The following is a 21,161-nucleotide window of genomic DNA, read 5'->3' as shown; positions in this document are numbered from 1 at the left end:
TCATCTGCAAACTTGCTGAGGATGCATTTGAACCTGCTGTCTACATCACTGAAAATGTTAAATACTGGTCCAAATCTAGATCCCAGAGGGACATTGCATCACTGATGTCTATCTAGACACTGAATTGACCACTACTCTCTGGATGCAATTTCTCAAAGGCTTCCTCCTCATTCAACTGGCACTAATCACCCTGCTAGAAAGTCAAAACTCTTCCCCAGACTGAAGAACTCCTCCCTAGCATTTTAATTGTCCAGAGTTATCTTCATTTCCCCTCAAGCATCTGGAGACTCATCACTCATATCCCTTTCCATCTTCCTTTGCAGCTCCTATGTATGCAGCAGCAACCATTTAAATACCAGCAGCATATCAAGCCTTCCCCTCCGGCCAGGGTACCTGTCTTGTTTCAGTGGTGTCCTGTGATAGAATAAGGGGCAACGAACACAAACAGGAACATAAGAAGCTCCACCTCAACATGAGGAAAAAACTTTACTGTGAGGACGATGGAACAGAGAGATATTCAAGTTCCATCTGGATGTGTTCCCATGTGACCTGCCCTAGGCGATACTGCTTTGGCAGGGTGGTTGGGCTTGATCTGTGGAAGTTGCTTCCAACTAATCCTGTGATTCTATGATAAGCTCTGCAGGGATGAGCGTGCAAACTCATAAGGCAATGCAACAGCTTTTGTTTCACTGTGCAACCTGCAGCAGGACTGGCTTTGCCTTCGAAGTTGAATGGATTGAAGCAGTCGGTGTGGCTGGCAGGAAACAGCCTTCTGGAGCATAAAAGAAACCAAAGAGTCAGCTGTGCTATCACAGAATCAACCAGGCAAGCCGTTAGAAGGGCAGGGGGGTAGACCAGCTGTGGCACAGCTTGTAAAGTGTGTACTTCCCACACAAAACAACACCTGTGGTAAGTATGAAGAAATTCAAGTCTTTCTGTTGCACGCATTACAATACCTGATAATTCAAAGTAGCCAGCAAGTGAGATTCAAAGTAACTGACAGGAAACAAAAACGAACTCTCTTCCTTCCTTGGTTCAGCACAAGCAGAGCTGGTTGCAGGAGAACATCACAGAAAGCAGCCAGCTTTTGAATCTTTATGCATTTGAGTTGAGACTGAGCAGCTCTATTCAGTTTTCCCACTTGCTGAATTAACATTTTGCTACCTCACTGATATATTAGACAAGTGTTTTCAAAGCAAGATGGAAGACATGATAATTCAAATGATGAGCTTCTACTATGCAATTGTTGCTCTAAAAATCCAAGTCAGAAATGTGCATTCATTTCCACAATTAGCATTCTTTCCTAAGCAGAACTCTTCTAATTGAAATAAGCTTCTATAGCGTGGCTTTTACTCATTACCTATTAAGATTTTACTCATTACATATTAAGATCTCTCAGGATATATCAGGTTGGAAAAGAAGTAAGGAGGCTTCCAGTTCAATTCTCTGCTTTAAGCAGGCTTCATTATGAGCTTAGACCAAATTGATCAGGGCTCTATCCAGTCTAGAAAATAATCAACAAAGGAGATGGCTCAGTTCCCTGGGCAATCTACTCCATTGCTTGACTGCCCTTGAGGAAGAAGGATATTTTCTGCATATCCATGAACTGCTCTTGTGCCAACTTACACCCATGGTTCTACCACACACTGCTGTGAGAGCCTGGTTACATCTTCTTGGCAAACCCAATAAGGAAACACTTTCCAATGGCATCCCTATACAGCACAGAATCACAGGACCATTGAGGGTTGGAAGGGATCACAAAGATCATCTAGTTCCAGCCCCCCTGCCATGGGCAGGGACACCCTACCCCACATCAGGCTGCCCAGAGTCTCATCCAGCCTCTCCTTAAACACCTCCAGGCATGGAGACTCAGCCACCTCCCTGGGCAACCCATTCCAGGCTCTCACCAGACTCATGCTGAACAACTTCCTCCACATGTCCAGTCTGAATCTCTCCACCTACAGCTCCGCTCCATTCCCCCTAGTCCTGTCACTTTCTGATAGCCAAAAAAAGTCCCTCCCCAGCTTTTTTGTAGGCCTCCTTCAGATACTGGAAGGCCACAATAAGGTCACCTGGGAGCTTCCTCTTCTCCAGACTGAACAGCCCCAACTCTTTCAGTCTGTCCTCATAGCAAGGCTGCTCCAGCCCTCTGATCGTCCTCGTGGCCCTAATATGGACATGCTCCAGCATCTTCACATCCCTCTTGTAATAGGGTCTCCAGAACTGGATGCAGTACTCCAGGTGGGGTCTCAGCAGAGCAGAGTAGAGGGGGAGAATCACCTCCCTCAACCTGCTGGCCACACTTCTCCTGTTGCAGCCCAGGCTCAGGTTGGCCCTCTGGGCTGCAAGTGCACACTGCTGGCTCCTGTTGAGCTTCTCATCCACCAGCACCCCCAAGTCCCTCTCCTCAGGGCTGCTCTCCAAGCAGTCACTGCCCAGCCTGGATTTGTGCTTGGGATTGACTCGACCCAGATGCATAGTTGAGGACAACATTTCTACATTTCTCCTTTGTAGCCTGTCCTTTCATCCACCATGCTGCTTTTTTGACCCTGAGGTCTGCTGTGAGTTCCCTGCTTAGCTGAAATAGTCTCCTGGTAGATTTGCTTGTTTTCCTGAGTGTTGGGATAGATTTTTCTTGTGATCACAGTGGCTTCCAGTCACAAAATGAACCCATCCCTGTGAGGATTTTTGGTTCAGAGTGAAAGCTGGATTTAAGCCTACACTGATATGATAATTCAGCTAGAAAATTCATAACATCAGGTATCAAAAATCATTTGAAACTGTTCATAGTTCTACAGAAAAGTGTTGATCAGTATAATTTCCAGTTAATTCTTTGGCAAGATTTCTCCTGTTTAAAAGTGCCAGGGAACATTTTCAAAACAGAAAGCAAGATTTTTAACTTGCTGTTCAATCAAAATGTTTGTTGAAGGACAGAGAATTTTACCATCTGCTAGTACAGCGAGAGAAAAAGCCTCAGGAGCTTCTATTACAAGGAGGATCTGGATGTGTTGGAACTTGTCCAGAGAAGGGACATGAGGATGATCAGAGGACTGGAGTTCCTCTCCTATGGAGACAGACTGAGAGAGTTGAGGTTGTTCAGTTTGGAGAAGAGAAGGCTCTGAGGAGACCTTCTTGTGGCCTTCTAGTATCAGAAGGGGGCTACAAGAAAGCTGGGGAGGGACTTTCCAGGGTGTCAGGTAGTGAAAGGACTGGGGGGAATAGATTTAAGCTAGAGAAGGGCATATTTAGATTAAACGTTATGAAGAAGTTGTTTACCATGAGGGTGGTGAGATACTGGAACAGGTTGCCCAGGGAGGTGGTGGAAGTCCCATACCTGGAGGTCTTTAAGGCCAGGCTGGATGTGGCTCTGAGCAACCTGATCTAGTGTGAAGTGTCCCTGCCCATGGCAGGGGGTTTGGAACTGGATGATCCTTGAGGTCCCTTCCAGCCCTGACAATTCCATGATGCCATGATTTTTCTCCATCAAAATCCATGTGAAACCAAAATCTGCAAATACCAAAAGCTAAGCCTGTAATGTGCTCACATATCACATTTCCATGCTGACAGTGAAAAAACCTCAGCAAGCTCTGCTTCGAAGCCCACTACCTCAGGCTCTCTCCTCACCTTTTTTTTTTGCACAGTGCACTGGTTGAGTGCATCAATGTGCAACTGCATAAAAATGTGAGGAGGTAATCAAGAATGTGTGTGTTTCCCAGATGGTGCATGATGAACACATTTCCTGCACTGCCTAATATCAGACACCGGAAGCATCACCATCAGCACCCAAAAGTCACTGTGCTGCATTTTCTGTCTCTCTTTTTTTTTTCTCCTCTAAACCCAGGTGTCAGACAGTATGGCTGAGAACCAAAACTCCCCTGATTTCACAGAAATCAAGCAGTTGATTTATTTCAGATGGAAAGCCCCGGAATGAAAGGGATCCATTTCTGATAAACTGTTGAAGTTTATTACATTCTAATTAAGAAATGGTCATAAGAAAAAGGAGAGTTACTGGGGATGTGTGTCTAAGTGCTTCAGTATGATGAGGAAATACAATTCCTTGTAGTGACTCTATAAACACAATTGTTAACTCTTAACACTGCCCAGAGAGGTTGTGGAGTCTCCTCTGAAGACATTCAAGCCCTGTGTGGATTTGTTCCTGTGTAACCTGTGCTAGATTATAGGGTCCTGCTCTGGCAGGAGAGTTGGACTCGATCTCTGGAGGTCCCTTCCAACACCTAACATCTTCTCATGCTGTGATTATATCACACTAGACTTTATTATAAGTTGGTTTATGTAGAAAATAGATGTAATCATTGACTACATTATCTAAGAGAATCTGCTTGAGTCACCATCCCTGGAGCTGTTCAAGGCAGGATTGGACGTGGCACTTGGTGCCATGGTCTAGCCTTGAGCTCTGTGGTAAAGGGTTGGACTTGATGATCTATGAGGTCTTTAACAATCTTGGTGATACTGTGAACACCATTTATCATCAAACATTGTTTGTATTTTTCTGTAAAGATAAATCACAGAAGTTTGCAATTATGTCAGAGAGAAAATAGTAACTGTAAGGTCAACTAATATTCAGCAGTGTTTTATACTGGAGACTTCCAGTAGCTAACAGTGACTCACCAACAACCACGTGAAGCAGCCATAGAAGTTAATAAGATGACTAAAGCCACAGAAGCTGGGAGCTCAGCACCCATGGAAACATTTGTTGTATTATTATAGAGCTAGTAGGCATAGCAGAATGGATTCCTGGAATCGACTGTATTGTAACACTCATAGCAGTCATGAAGCCAAGAAGCTCTTCACTTGTAGGTTCTCCACAGTGATTTCAAGAGGTCCTTCTAGCTCTCCTTCTCACTGTCATGGCAAAAAAATTCCACAAGGTCCTCTACAGAAACCAGGGGAAAATCCTAAACAAAGAAAGATCCCCTAAAAGAGTTCTGAAGTATCTACAGAATATGACAGGGCAATTTTGGACACAACTGGCAGTTTGCAAGCCTTTTTCTGTGAATGTCATGGTTTGGGAGTTACCTGCCCCCCATCACTTAAGAAAAATCACCCAGACTAGACTCAGATGGCTAGAAATTAAGGAATGAAGCTGTATTTACAGCTTAGCACAATATACAAGCATATATACATAAATATATACAGCTATAGATAAATTAAAGTAACACAGAAACACAACACCCCTTCCAGAAACAGAGTCCCCAGGACAGCTCCTGACCCAAATCCCCTTCCCCCTCCTTCTTTCCCCTCCCTTCAGAAATAACCAGATCAACCCACGTTTATCTCACATGATAAATCTGGAAATCTGAGATGTCAAAAAAAGAGATGGCAAGGAGGTTAGAGAAAAAAGGGGTTAGGTGGATTAGAGAGTTAAAGACAGAGTCAGCCAGAGACCAGACCACCAGAAAGAAGGCACAGCCCGAAGTGAGAGCTGAGCAGCATGTATGTAAAGTGCCCATCTTGTCTATATTTTGACTAGCTGCATTTCTCAGCAGAAGAATGGCAATACAAGGCACATGGTTTGCTTTTTTCTTTCTTCTCACAGCTAAGGATTGAATTTCTCTCAGTAAAAATTAGCCTCAAATCAGCACAGTGAAGCTGTTTTATACTGGGAAGTGGAAAGAGCAAAAATAGTACTCAGGAAAGCTCTGGTCACTTGTCCTCCAGCATGAGCCAAAATACTGAGCTAAGTTCTTTAAAGCTCTGGTCACTTGTCCTCCAGCATGAGCCAAAATACTGAGCTAAGTTCTTTAAAGCTCTGGTCACTTGTCCTCCAGCATGAGCCAAAATACTGAGCTAAGTTCTTTAAAGCTCTGGTCACTTGTCCTGCAGCACGAGCCAAAATACTGAGCTAAGTTCTTTAAAGCTCTGGTCACTTGTCCTCCAGCATGAGCCAAAATACTGAGCTAAGTTCTTTAAAGCTCTGGTCACTTGTCCTCCAGCATGAGCCAAAATACTGAGCTAAGTTCTTTAAAGCTCTGGTCACTTGTCCTGCAGCACGAGCCAAAATACTGAGCTAAGTTCTTTAAAGCTCTGGTCACTTGTCCTCCAGCATGAGCCAAAATACTGAGCTAAGTTCTTTACTCTTTTTATGCTGCCCACAGGACAAATGCAACAAGACTTCTTCCAAAGTGGAAGATTGGAATCCAAATTTTAACTTAAGGCATTCCAAGCTCCAGATTGTCATCAGCCTTCAGATAGTTTTCAAGCATAAAAGTCCTCTTGTATTGAGAGCAATCTGATGGCATTCAGCACCGGTTATGCCTTATGGGTTGCAAAAACAAACCTACCATTGATGAAATTAGGAATCAAAGCTAATATTGGAACACCTGAAAGTTCAAACAAAAAAAACCAACTCTCAACACATTCCAGTTCTTATTCAGATGAGTCCAACACTAAGAATGAGACCACTCCAATCAGTACCAAGATTTTAACATCAGTGCCTTTAGGATTTCCTTCCAGAAAACATTTGCTTGTAGCAGAAATCAGATGTCAAAGAAAATTCATAATGGATAGCATATTGCATCATGGACTGACAACAGGTTATTAGAGAAAACTTTAATACTCCAAAATATCATCCCTCAAATGCATCTGCTCTGCTTTTTGTACCATGAAGACTGTTTCCTCTCAGAGATAAACTAGTTTCTATTTCCTTTAAGTGCCTCTTTCACTTGGGAGATGGATTATCAGTAGTTTGATGGTTTTAGGTCATGTAAAAGACAGAAGCATTTCAAAGAAATCACTTGTTTTCATAGCTGTTAAATTACAGCTCAGCTACATTACCATCACTTGTCTTCACAGTTGTAAAATCACAGTTCAGCCACATAACCAGTGGATATTCTGCAATGGGGCAGCATTGCTTGACTGGGCAGCACAAGGTCAGCTCTGCAGCCCAGTATAGATTTGGCCAGCTAACTTCAGAGAAGTATATGATGAATAGTGAGAGCACAGTGAAGAGAAACTTGGGAGCTAACAGCTTGCCTAAGCCAAAATGTAACATTCAGAAACAAAGCTGGGCTGAAATGGAAATGGAATGAGGGCAAGGCCAGTAGAAAGTGACTGCAAAGAAACTTAAAAGCAGAAGTCAGAAAGAGAAGCTTGAAAATTTTCACACCAGCAAGTGAGACTCAGAGTTCAAGGGACTTTTTATCCTCTTAGCTTTAACCTGAACATGTCCAGTGTTGTAATCTTGGAAATTCTCTGATATTTTTTTCCCTTTTACACTCAAGTTGTGCCAGGGGAGGTCTAGGCTGGATGTTAGGAGGAAGTTATTCCCAGAGAGAGTGATTTGCCATTGGAATGGTCTGCCTGGGGAGATGGTGGAGTCATCATCCCTGAAGATGTTTAAGAGGAGGCTGGGTGAGGCACTTAGTGTCATGGTTTAGTTAATCAGAAGGATTAGGTGATAGATTGGACTTGATCCTGAAGGTCTTTTCCAACCTGATTAATCATAGAATCAATCAGGTTGGAAGAGACCTCCAAGATCTTACAGTCCAACCTAGCACCCAGCCCTATCCAATCAAGCAGACCATCAAACCTGCCCTGAAGCAGCTTGAGGCTGTGTCCTCTTGTTCTGTCACTGGTTGCCTGGGAGAAGAGACCAATCCCCACCTGGTTACAATCTCCTATCAGGTAATTGTAGAGAGCAATAAGGTCTCCCCTGAGAATTACTGCTGCAAAAATGCTCCTCCTATTGGACAGACTCAAATGAGGTGATGCCAACCTTCGGACAAAGAGGGTTCTGTGTACAGTGATGGAGTTAGCCTAGAAAATCCCATAACTGTAAGGATCAAAATACACTTTTTGCAATTTCTGGTAGTAATAATAGAAGAAAAGGAGACTGATTACAAAAGAGGAAACTATTTCAAGCAGCAATTGGTCATTATGCTCTGCATGAAGCATTACACAGCTAGATTAAGATGTTGGGAGATAAAAAAGATCCATCATCAATTATCTCAAGACAGAAATGGGAAAAAGCCAGCAAATTAGGAGGGCAGAGAGCAAGTGAAAAGCTTTCCCCTCTGGGTCAGTACAGAATTATTCCTGACACTATTATGTTAAATTCCAACAGAACCTGGGGTATGCTTCTGTCTACAAGAAACAAGGACAGTGAACCTGAATGCAAATGAGTGTGAGAGATTTTAAGGTCTAATATTTTTGAAGAGAAGAATAAGTAACAATTTTGACACTACAAATGCCAAGTCAGGGTATCCAGACTAACAGAATCAGGCAAACTGCAGAGGGCTAGCATCTAGTTCATCTATGGGATCTCAGATCTTGTTCAGAGTTTGATCCTCTACAATAACCATAGTCATAGCTAGCAAAATAATTTTTATTGGTGAAATTCCATGCAGGTGTTTTCCTGGTTTGCTGTAGTCAGTAGAAGCAGAACATAACTCAAGTAACAAAACAACTCTTGTCAGCCCTGTTAAACTTAGAGTCTGTATTTTTCTTCTCACTTTAACTGTTCACATACCTGGGTTCTGCAGACATCTTTCCATGCTTGAAATCAGGTAAGTCTCACTGGCCTGAGTGAATCAGTTGGTGAAATAGCCCATACAAGCAAATAATAACATGTCTGGAGTAACAGAGTTGCTCAGAGGAAGAGATTGTTGTCCACAGTGGAAAAAAAAAAATAGTGAAATGTGATGAATAATCAAAGTCTCACATTGGATGCCTGCTACTGAACAGAGGAAGCTTTGGTTTTGCACCATCTGAGGAAGCCTTTCAGGCGAACGCGTGGATATTGTTGGTTTAGATTATCTTTACACCTCCCGTGACCCTCTACTGGAAGTATAGGCACCACTCTTCTTCCTAGATACACATCTCAGATACAACTCAAATACTCCAAACTCCCAGTTTTCTTCCTACTTTGGTCAGTTTTGTGTGAATCTTTACACAACTTGGCAAATAAGCTTGGCTTAGAGTAAACCAGAGAGGCAGCACTGATTTCTTTGCACAGTGATAAGCAACAGCAGCAGTAGTGCAGAGACTGGGGCTGACTGATTTGGAAGAATGGTGTGGTGATTTGAGGGGTACCAGGTTAGCCCAGATTTCCTAAAAAACAACTACAAAGACCAAGATCCATCCCAGTGGACAAACTGGTCACCCCCAGTTATTGTAATTATGTTATTCAATTCCATAAATCCTGCAAGAACTTCAAAAGTAGGCAGCAAGGTCAAATCATTCTTTCTCCCTTTTCCTTTCTACTCTCTGGAGGGATCCTTACCTGGTAACTATGTTCAAGGTTGCAGGTCACAATGAATCTGGCCTGCTTGGGGCCTAAATGGGACACAGTGGTAGAGGGGAGAAAATGAGCACTGGGGTTTTTGGTGGTTTTGGTTTGGCTGGGGGGGAGGGTTTGGGGGGAATTCTCATGTATCCTGTATCTGTATTGGGTGTTGATATGGGAAAAAGGGATAGAGAACATAGAGTGTAGAAACATAGTTTAATCATTAACTACAAACCTAGTTAAACCATTTACTATGTGAGCACTGATATAAAGCATCACCAACCATACAAACACACTGCTCCACCAGCAGTGTGCCCAGGTGGCCAAGAGAGCCAGTGGCATCCTGGCCTGCATCAGGAATGGTGTGGTCAGCAGGAGCAGGGAGGTCATTCTGCCCCTGTACTCTGCACTGGTTAGACCACACCTTGAGGACTGTGTTCAGTTCTGGGCCCCCCAGTTTAGGAGGGACATTGAGATGCTTGAGCATGTCCAGAGAAGGGCGATGAGGCTGGTGAGAGGCCTTGAGCACAGCCCTACGAGGAGAGGCTGAGGGAGCTGGGATTGTTTAGCCTGCAGAGGAGGAGGCTCAGGGGAGACCTCATTGCTGTCTACAACTACCTGAGGGGTGGTTGTGGCCAGGAGGAGGTTGCTCTCTTCTCTCAGGTGGCCAGCACCAGAACGAGAGGACACAGACTCAAGCTACACCAGGGGAAATTTAGGCTCGAGGTGAGGAGAAAGTTCTTCACTGAGAGAGTCATTGGACACTGGAATGGGCTGCCCGGGGAGGTGGTGGAGTCGCTGTCCCTGGAGCTGTTCAAGGCAGGATTGGACGTGGCACTTGGTGCCATGGTCTAGTCTTGAGCTCTGTGGTAAAGGGTTGGACTTGGTGATCCATGAGGTCTCTTCCAACCTTGGTGATACTGTGATACAAAGGTGGTGAGTTAAGCTTGAGAGGGTCTTGAAACACTTTCACGGAGAAGAAGAATACTGTCTTCAAAGATGAGAATATTGAACACTCCAGACAAGAATATGACCCACAGCTGATGCCAGGTGGATGAAAGGTAGAGAGGACAGACCGAGGAAGATGTCGGCCTTCCTCCCAAAGACCCAAAAGGTGACCACCAGGTGGCAATGAGCATGCATAAAGAGGTGAGACATTATGGAAATGAGTTCCACGAACTGAATACAATAACTCCAGCTATTCCCAGAACTAACTGTAGTAGCCCTACCCCTGTATTGAATACATATGATTTTGTAGCATGAATATTCTACCTGAATAAGGAGAAGGTATGCAAGAGCTTTGGAGGATGACTTCCCCTTGTCACTAAGCACTGATTAAACATGCCTAACCTAATAACACTTTGCATGTTGTGAGGTCTCATTTTTCTATAAGTCAGTGTTAAGGACTCATGTATGCCATATATTTTCCTGCACATATGTTGTGGTAGGCCTGGAAAGCCCAAAATAGACTTGTACAAGCCCTGCCTTGCCTAGGCATGTTTTTCTGCTCCACCAGAGAGGCAAGCGTGGGAAATGGACACAAAAGAACTTGAAGCTGCTGAGTCTGGCCTGCCCAGGGTCCTGTGATGTAAGGTACACACAACTTAGCTTGTGCCTGCCTAGTGCAGGATCTGTGCTTTTCCTAAACTAGGGAAAAGAGAGCCTGTGGCTTTGCCTAACATGGTAAGGTTTGGCTAACTGCCATCCTGATTGGCTATTGTGTGTCCAAAGGGCAATTAATCTCAGCCCACACTAATAAAAGGAGATACACAGGTGAACAACCTGCTTTTGCTTGCTGCTTTGCTTCCCTGCTCTTTGCCTGCTCTCTCTGCTGTGCCCAGCCCTGCTGCTCTTGCACACTGCCTTATTGCTTGCCTGCTGAACTCCACTGCCACCAGTTACCCGGAGCAGACCCTGGATGTCTGCACACCATCAGCCTGTGTGGCCAGCGTGACATCGTGCTGAGACTGCATCACATCTGCCTCTGCACCTGAAGGTCCTGCCTAGAATCCCTGGACATATACACAGATCATCCAGAAGAAGCCAGGAGACAAAGTCAGAGATTGTCTGCATCCTTTCCCCAGAAGCCAGGAAGATTCAAGCCTCAACATGCAACAAGACAGAGTCCCCTGAAAGCATTTGGGCACTGTCTGGACTGTGGTTAGCTCCCACGAGTGAGTAATCATAATAATCTGTGAGTAAATGCTTAAATGCCTCTTTGTAATCCTCTACTGCCTTCTGCCATAGAGCAGAAAGAGCTTGAGCACATCTACTGGGCAAGCAGCATATTGACCACAAGCAGCATCTGACTGTGGAACCTTCTCTTCCAGTTCAATCAATGTTTATATATTTTGCTGGTTATTACTGGGTCTAGATATTATCCATAGAATGTTTCCATGACCATGTAAGAACTGAAATATTACTAAAATTAGTGGTCAGGGTTGGTGAGAGTTCTGAGTAGCAAAATTAACAGACAATATTAATTTTGGAAGATATCATTTCACATCAATTAACTTCCCCTCCGCAACACATCTTTAAACACAATCTTTCTGTATTTTCTTCTCCAATTCAGCAAGAGTGTTATTATTTTATTGTCATTTTTCCTTAGAAAAAGAGTAAAGTGGAATAATCTCAGTCTGTTGCACTCTTAAACAAAAAAAATTAAGACAGATTTTCATAAAATGAGTGTATTAAGAGCATTATGAAACTGAGAACAGCAAAATATAAGGACATTAGCTAATACTAGTTGATCTGCTTGCTAGCCATAACTGTTTCCTTTGTTTTAGCACCCATTTATCCTTCCTTTTTGACTGGCTTCAACTGCAGTGTCACCAGGCTACTACCTAGCTCAGAGCTTAGTGGTGCAATCTTCCAAGGGGCTGCATACAACCTCTTCACAAGTAGGCATTTCTCTTTAATGTACATTACCTTCCATTATTACCAGACTCCCTCCAATTTGTAGCAAATGGAGGTGGAAAAAAAACATCACCTGCATTTATTTCTGTTGTTTGGCAGTAGTATTGCCTTGACAAGAATATTGTTCTTTATTTACAAGAGTATTTGTTTCAAAGTGGTGACATGCAAAGCCTATGCATGTCACAATCTCTTTCTAGAGAAAGTTCTGAAGCAACAACTGTAATGTGCACTGATAGGCTTAACAAATCTCAAAGGTAGAGAGAGGAACTTCATTTTAAATGCAGAAGAGAGATTTCTGCTCTGGTAACCAAGCTGTCTACAGTCCTGTCACTGATAATAGCCACAGACAAGTAAGTTGTCTTTTTCTTTAGAGGAGTAACTGTATCTAGCTCCTCTTAGACTCACAAAACCTAACTAGTGGCTTGTTTATACCTGTTTGCAATTTGAAGCACAAGAAATTGCCCCCCTACCATTGTAGAGAAAGATATGTTGGGGAACAGGAATTTTCTGCTGATACATCTCATCTAATTCCTTTCACACTTCTGCTGCTTCCTTCTGAGAGGGATTTTGATGCAATATCTTTGTAGCTCCCCCAGTAACTAACTGAAGACAGCTACAGTCTGACCGAAGAAACAAGGAGACACTGAGGGGGCTGAACATCAAAAAAAGGCATGCTAGAAATGAAAATAAATATGCTGCTGATAACATCTCTTCCTTTCTAGTCCTGTTCACGGGGTCAGGAGCAGTTAGTAAACACCTCTCCCTACAAAGGTCAGTGTTTACCTGATAGGGCAGTGATAAGTTTTTCTTGCAGTACAGCCTAGACAGACACATTTATGTCATTAATGTTACTCAGATCTATAGCCTCCTGTGGTTAAAACCACCCTGATGCAGACTGTTCTTGTATGCACCTCTGTCTGCAGGCAGCTTTCGGTCTCCCCAAGCCCTTGGTATCACAGCCCACCACAAAAATGTAGCTATGTGAGCAAGTTCTCAGTTACCATGACCATAGGCAGCCCTGCACAAATAACTCATGAGCTATTTATAAACAAACAGTAGTGAAACAAAATCTCTGAAACATGCCAGAGAAAAACAAACCAACAAATAGGGAGAAATCGAGATGCCCAGGGACAAGGTTAAGTACTCAAACCTCTAAATCATCAATCTAAACAAATAGAGAGTGATAATTAATTGGTCATTTTGCTTGATGGCTTCTTTGTTGCAGTGGCACTCAAGTACGTACAAAGAACACACACCTCCCTCAGACACCGCAATGTTTACACAGGCTTTACAAACAGCATTTCTTTAACTTAATCAATCTTTACACCAAATTACAGCAGCATTCCCAAAATATGACAGTGTGCTTCCATATAACCTGCCCTGGAAAAATCAAACTGAATTGACTAAGTGCTTGCTGTTTTAAAGCCATTTCCTGTGAAAACCACTTTCAAGTATTTTCACAGCACATAGAATCAGTCAGGTTGGAAGAGACCTCCAAGATCATCCAGCCCAACCTAGCACCCAGCCCTATCCAGTCAACCAGACCATGGCACTATTCCAGATGTGTCTAAATAAATGAGATGCCTCTGTCTAACGTAGTATTCTAGTTTGAAGAGTGACTGCTGACTTGCAACTAGTTTGTTTGTGGAAAATTAGATGCCTCTGTCTAACGCAGTATTCTAGTTTGAAGAGTGACTGCTGACTTGCAACTAGTTTGTTTGTTTGTGGAACCTCAATATTGACTATATCTTAGAGTACTTTTCTCCAGTATGCAGTTGAGTCCAGTTAATCAGTTGTAAAGTACAGAAGTTAGGAACAGGCACGTAACAGGTGAATTTCGGCATAACCAAGCTGCAGGGTTTGCAGCACCTTCGATAAAACCAAGAAGTACTTCTGAGTTGAAAGTACCAGTCAGAAAAAGACAAGAATTCAAAGTTTTAGAAGGGTGTTTTTTTTTTTTGGTAACACAGACATACATAGGCACTCAAGACAGACTTGAAGTAACTCAGTGTCATCCGGTTTAACTTGGACCACGAGACACCGCTGTCTGTTTTCTTTCTCAAAAGACTCACGTCACTGTGCGCTGAAAAAAAGGGAACTTCCACGGTTTGTGGTGAGGACACATGATAAACAGATCTGTTCACACCGACTAGCAGGGCTGCCTGCGTCAATAAAAGGAGGCAGCAGTCGGTGAGCTGACATTTGGTGCTTGGAGGATTATTGTTGCACGGTTGCTTTGCATTGAAGTGAAATGCCAGGGTTTTTTTTTTCACACAGTAACATGACTGAATTAAATGGAAAAGACGACTGCAAGCTGGCAGAAGGCAAGATTCATAAAAAGAAGCAAAAGGCATTGTAAGTATATGCATTTTAGTGTAAATTGTAATGTATTGGAAGTGAAAATAACACTGGGACAACGGAGATTAGAATTAGCACCGTGTTTTTGGCTAAATGACTGCAAAGCCTACTCAAAGCAGCACAGGCAAGACTCATAAAAAGAAGCAAAAGGCATTGCAAGTATATGCATCTCAGTGTAAATTGTAATGTATTAGAAGTGAAAATAACACTGGGACAATGGAGATTAGAGTTGGCATCGTGTATTTGGCTAAACAACTGCAAAGCCTACTCAAAGCAGCACAGGCAAGACTCATAAAAAGAAGCAAAAGGCATTGTAAGTATATGCATCTTAGTGTAAATTCTAATGAATTAGAAGTGAAAATAACACTGGGACAACAGAGATTAGAATTAGCACTGTGTTTTTGGCTAAATGACTGCAAAGCCTACTCAAAGCAGCACAAGCAAGACTCATAAAAAGAAGCAAAAGGCATTGTAAGTATATACATCTCAGTGTAAATTCTAATGTATTAGAAGTGAAAATAACACTGGGACAACGGAGATTAGAATTAGCACTGTGTTTTTGGCTAAATGACTGCAAAGCCTACTCAAAGCAGCACAAGCAAGACTCATAAAAAGAAGCAAAAGGCATTGTAAGTATATACATCTCAGTGTAAATTCTAATGTATTAGAAGTTAAAATAACACTGAGACAATAGAGATTAGAGTTGGCATCGTGTTTTTGGCTAAATGACTGCAAAGCCTACTCAAAGCAGCACAAGCAAGACTCAAAAAGAAGAGGCATTGTAAGTATATGCATCTCAGTGTAAATTCTAATGAATTAGAAGTGAAAATAACACAGGGACAATGGAGATTAGAATTAGCATCGTGTTTTTGGCTAAATGACTGCAAAGCCTACTCAAAGTAGCACATTTAAAAGTGGTTTGAACTGATGTATACCAATGAATTGATTCCCTGAAGGAATCAGGAGTATGTTCTGGATACAGTTAGCCTTCAAAAAACCACATACTTGAATATATCTATACTTCCCAGTCTTCAGTCATAGGATGGAGCTGTCTGCTACTGCTTGAAAGCTGGTAGAAATGTCATCAGAACTGAAATGCAATTGCAATTGTAATGGATTACAGAACTGTTTTTTCATTGGTTTCAGCGGTGCAGATCTCAAAAATTATTTGAAGTGCATGGTACCACATATTGAGCCTGGGATCAAGACTTCTAGCTCCAGAAATGTCATGTAAGTACTGAGATAGATGAAGCCATAACAAAATGCAGATAGAACTAAGGAACTACAAAGTATTTTATGACTTCCTAACTTACTTCTGAAACAACAAATACTGTAACAATGGGTAAAATTTCCAAAGTATAAAGAAGGTGAACATTAGGGAGCAGAAACTATTCATGGAGCTAAAGACTTTTAATTAGTGATGTAATATTTTTTTGCATCAAACAGTGAAGGAGAAGACATCTGTTAAATCTGCAGATTTAGGGGGTGCGTTTCTTGCTTTTATTCATTCCTCAGGGGGACATTGTATCCATTCTCTAAATACTTAAAAGAAGTGAAGGTTCATACTTAAGGGAAGAGCAGGGATATTGCTATTCCTATTTCAGGAGTATGGAAATCAAAGCACAGATATAAAATCATAGTTATGGCAAAAGCTTTTCTTTCTGGGAACAGACTTAAGGATAACACCACAGCTTGGTTGTTGATTTGTTTTGTTTTTTTCCCACCTCTCTGATTATTTTTCTTAATCTGGGCTTGCCTCCAGACTCTCAGATGATGAGAAATCCATAGGAAATACCTGGTACATAATAAACAAGAAAAGTTGTGTCCTTTAACCATGCAAACAAACCCACATGCTTTCTTGCCTGAAGTCTTTTCTTTTTCTTGTTATCTTAGGCTTTCTGCAGAGGAAGTAATACAGTGGTCCCAGTCATTGGAAAAGCTCCTGGCTAGCCAAAGTAAGTTTTTCAGTTCTGTGTGACTTCATTCTTTTTCTGAGGACAGAACTTTGTTTAATCTTACCAAACAGGCAAAGCTGTATCATTCTGCAAGCAGTGCCAGAAAAAAGGCCAATTACATTTTAGTCTTTATAGCTCCAGTGTGATAGCTTTGTCTCCAAGTTTGGGGCTTTTCCTCCCCTCCATTTCCTGCTCACAGCATAGCAAATAAACCCTGAAAAGCTCAACTCATTGCTTTCTGAGCAATGTTCTCTCCTTGTGTAACTAGGAGAGAACTAGCGTTCTCTCCATGCTAGTTTATAATTTGGAATGTTCTCTCATCTTGTACCCTAAAAACAAGCCATTTACAGAAGATTATAATTCACTGGTGTCTTTTAGTACCCAAAATCGAGATCTAAGACCACTGAACACATTTAGAAAGACTCCCATCACCCATAACATTAGAGTATCTGTAGAACATCAACATGTATAGATGTTGAAGGGAAGAACAGTGTGTTTTATATTATAACAGAGATTTCAATATCAATAAAACTCCTGCTAATAATTTTATTCTCCATCATTCCATAATGCGTTGGCTTCAGGTGGTCAAGGGGTCTTTCGGGAGTTCCTGAAGTCAGAATTCAGTGAGGAAAACATAGAGTTCTGGTTGGCTTGTGAGGATTACAAGAAAACCAAGTCTGATCATCTGCATGGCAAAGCAGAGAGGATCTGTGAGGAGTTTGTTCAGACAGATGCTATCAAGCAGGTATGTATATGTTTGACGTGCATAGCCTTACAGTACAAGGCTTCTAGAAAACAAGAAGGTAGAGGGGCAACTCTGTTGAGATGTCCATATGTTCATTCAGTTACAAAGGACAAAGACTCAGATGTATGTTTTTGAGTGCATTTGCGTCACTGGTGTCTTCAGCTGTGAGATTATCAGATGGCATGAGTGGAGTTAAATGATACAGGCCAGTTGGGAGCACCACTAGCAGAGGTTCAGCAGAAGGTGCCAGCAGCTTAGCACATGATACTGTTCTCTCTGTGCCCCCTGCCCATGTCCTTATGTCCCTCCCTGTGCCCCCTCCCCACCTCCCTGTGCCCCCTCCCCATGTCCTTATGTCCCTCCCTGTGCCCCCTGCCCACTTCCCCATATGCCTGTGCCCCCTCCCCACCTCCCTGTGTCCTTATGTCCCTCCCTGTGCCCCCTCCTCACATCCCTGTAGCCCTGTGCCCCCAGCCCAATTGGAATTACTGCTGGGATTTGGGGTCAGATACCTAGACCTTTCTCATAGGATAGCCATGGAACATTTATTGTCTTTTAAAACAAGTCTCCATTCTGAAGAACTACACATTGTGCATGTTGATCATATTTCGAACAGGAGACACTCATTCTGCATAAGATTTCTGCTATTGTTTTAGCTGGAGGTTTAACTGAATGCTGTTTGCTTGCTGCATTGGTGGGTTGTACTACTTCTGACTCCATAAGAAACTACATTTCTATGGAGTCACCTAGGTCAGACATAAGCAACAAAATTCCTCATCTTGCAGTTCTAATATTGCACTATCACACTGAGCTCTAAGGTGGTGACTTTGTTTATTGACAGAATAAAGTGATAGATACAGATAGTATGTTTTTAAGATGTCAATGGCATTTGTTTTTCACTTTCCAGATCAATATTGACTATCAGATGAGGGAAGCAACAGCCAGAAGGGCTCAAGAGCCAACTCACACAAGTTTTGATGAAGCCCAGAAAACTGTGTACATCCTCATGGAAAGAGATTCATATCCCAGATTTCTGAAATCCAAAGCCTACCTGAATCTTTTGAACCAGCTGCAAACCAACACCTCAAAATGAAGTGCCTGAGGCAGTTGAAGAGTCAAGTAGACTCTGTGGAGTGTCCTGCAGAGAGATCCTTCAGCATGGCTGGATCTCATCAAGGAAAACCCCTGCCTTGAGAAGAGGGGTACAAAGGGAAGTGCAAAGAGCTCCACAGCCAGGAGAATGCAGAATAAAAAACTGGCAAGAGCATTCCAAATGTGAGAGCAGAACAGGGAGAAGATTGGCCCCACGCACTGTGGAGTCAAGCTGGCATATGGATACTAATTGTTCTTTGAACTACACTGCAAATAATTGGCCAAGTTTTAGATCCCAAAGAACTGCTGGTTATTAGGAAATGCAAGACTAGCAAGTTGAGGAAAAGATGGTCAACTTCAGAACAAAACTAAGGGATGACTGACAATTTTGTGCATGACAACACAATGCCCAAGACTGATATTGTTTGGGGGTTTTCTATCTGTGAAGTGTCAGTAAGTGCAAGTGTAGCTTCATGCTGCAAGTGTGCAACGTAAATATATTCTAAGTTAATGTCTTGGAACTACTGCTTTTTAAGTTATGTAAAAATTACATAAGCTGTACTTTTAACTAAGTTAATATTGATAGGCATATATGTAGCACCTTCTGTTTAATTTATTGCAGATTAACAAGCAGCTCTTCAAATTGACTTAAAAATAAAGTTTTATATTATTTTTACATCCCATTTGAAGTGATCTTTCCACTGCAATAACTGCGGTATTGAAACACACAGCTCTCTTCCATTCCATTATGCCACTACTTCCCCCTTATCCAAATATTTATCTTCACACACACACCTTTTCTCTTTCTTTATGCATTTGGCATTAGTTATGTGGAGTAGGTGACCCTAACCTACACAGAGACATCCTCCAGCTCCCCAGTTGAAGAGGGACAGGGATCTGCTGGAGAGGGTCCAGCGGAGGGTTACAAGGATGATTAGGGGACAGGAGGACATGGCTTATGAGGAGAGGCTGAGGGACCTGGGGCTTTCTAGTCTGGAGAAAAGAAGACTGAGAGGGGATTTGATAAATGTTTATAAGTATCTGAAGGCTGCCAGGAGCAGGGGGGTCTGGGGGAAGGGTGACAGGCTCTGCTCACTTGCTCCCTGGGATAGGACAAGGAGCAATGGGTGTGAGTTGCAGCAAAAGAGGTTCCACCTCAACACAAGGGGGAACTTCTCTACTGTAAGGGTCGCAGAGCACTGGAACAGGCTCCCCAAGGAGGTTGTGGAGTCTCCTTCTCTGGAGACTTTCAAGGCCTGTCTGGATGTGTTCCTCTGTGATCTGTGTTATATAGTATTGTCCTGCTCTGGCATAGGGGTTGGACTCTATGATCTCTTTGGGTCCCCTCCAATCCCTAACATCCTGTGATCCTCATGACCTCAGAAAGAAAATGCACCAAAAAATAGAAGCAGATCTAAATTTCCTTCCTATTTTTCACACTTCCCCCTCCTAACAACACACAAGTCAAATCTCAAATGTAGAAAACATTTAACCACTGATGCTCCAGTTCAGTAGTTCAATCTCTTTTGATACTGATATGTTGAGCACAGCAGACCACCCCACATTTGCTTGCTTAGAAAGGCAGTAACTGGTGAGACTCGCTGGCTGTCACACTGTGATTTTAGTACTACCCAATCTCATCTCTGCTAGATCCAGACTGACTTACAGCATCCATACTAGCAACAAAGGTAATTTAATTTCACTGCAAATATTGCATTAAGTTTACTCCAAATCATGAAATGTTATGTGTAAACAGATCAGAGTGGTAACAACAAAGACTGAAGCAAAAGAAAAGTTGCAATCCTACTTGAACTGCATAATTACAAACACAGGCGCTATCAAACCTGACATGTTTAAGGCCTTGTGACTAATTGGAGCTCCCAATAAATCACAGCATGCCCTGGTCTTAATGAGTTACCATCATGAGACATAGGGGTGGCAAAACAAGAGCCTACACCACCCTTGCAGATTTTCCATTTTCCAAAATAACACTGCCTTAGTCAGGCAGACTCCATTATTCCACACTGAGCAGAGAAGCTGTAAACCCACAGACGTCACCTCATGGGTATAACAACCCGTGCTCATACTGCCACCCTTTGGGGATCTCAGGGTCTCCAAGGCAGGACAAACTTCAGCGTTAGAAGCAAAACTCTACTGGAAATTGCATAGTGGAGTGGTTCCTGCCAGCTTCCACCACCACGTGCTGTTGTAGCTGGAAGCCACTTCAAATCACATCTTCCCCTGTTTAAGGCCAGTAAAGACAGAACAAAGACTCTGGTCTTATTTTCCTTTTGTTAAATATATACATCTGCGAGTCTCTCACTGCAAAACCTGAGTGCTCTTGATACAATGCAAATCAATCTCTTGTTGACTCTAACTTAGATGAATTGATTTTCCAGAGGACCAGTAGGAATAATAAATCTAATTCCTACATAGTAGAATTAGTGTGGTCAGCAGGAGCAGGGAGGTCATTCTGCCCCTGTACTCTGCACTGGTTAGACCACACCTTGAGTACTCTGCTCAGTTCTGGGCCCCCCAGTTTAGGAGGGACATTGAGATGCTTGAGCGTGTCCAGAGAAGGGCAACGAGGCTGGTGAGAGGCCTTGAGCACAGCCCTACGAGGAGAGGCTGAGGGAGCTGGGATTGTTTAGCCTGGAGAGGAGGAGGCTCAGGGGTGACCTTATTGCTGTCTACAACTACCTGAGGGGTGGTTGTGGCCAGGAGGAGGTTGCTCTCTTCTCTCAGGTGGCCAGCACCAGAACGAGAGGACACAGCCTCAGGCTGCGCCAGGGGAAATTTAGGCTTGAGGTGAGGGGAAAGTTCTTCACTGAGAGAGTCATTGGACACTGGA

The 21,161-nt window shown here is 42.8% G+C and overlaps 1 protein-coding gene across 1 annotated transcript; it reads left to right on the top strand.

Annotated features, from left to right (window-relative positions):
- Positions 1 to 14,395: 14,395 nt before the first annotated feature.
- On the top strand, positions 14,396 to 18,942 carry RGS1 (regulator of G protein signaling 1). The gene is made up of 5 exons (XM_064148281.1): positions 14,396 to 14,515; positions 15,665 to 15,748; positions 16,412 to 16,473; positions 17,055 to 17,218; positions 18,126 to 18,942. The coding sequence occupies exons 1-5, from the start codon at positions 14,412 to 14,414 to the stop codon at positions 18,309 to 18,311; spliced, it is 600 nt and encodes a 199-aa protein (XP_064004351.1). The 5' UTR covers positions 14,396 to 14,411; the 3' UTR covers positions 18,312 to 18,942.
- Positions 18,943 to 21,161: the final 2,219 nt, after the last annotated feature.

This window comes from Pogoniulus pusillus, chromosome 8 (assembly GCF_015220805.1).
Source record: "Pogoniulus pusillus isolate bPogPus1 chromosome 8, bPogPus1.pri, whole genome shotgun sequence".
Classification (NCBI taxonomy): Eukaryota; Metazoa; Chordata; class Aves; order Piciformes; family Lybiidae; genus Pogoniulus; species Pogoniulus pusillus.
This window is presented reverse-complemented; position numbering and strand designations above follow the sequence as displayed.

What these genes read in the sequence shown, in the direction of transcription:
- RGS1 (XM_064148281.1), top strand. Translation starts at nt 14,412, where the DNA reads ATGCCAGGGTTTTTTTTTTCACACAGTAACATGACTGAATTAAATGGA. An exon ending in AAAAAGAAGCAAAAGGCATT is followed by an intron (nt 14,516 to 15,664) that starts GTAAGTATATGC and finishes CATTGGTTTCAG; the next exon opens with CGGTGCAGATCTCAAAAATT. An exon ending in TCTAGCTCCAGAAATGTCAT is followed by an intron (nt 15,749 to 16,411) that starts GTAAGTACTGAG and finishes TTGTTATCTTAG; the next exon opens with GCTTTCTGCAGAGGAAGTAA.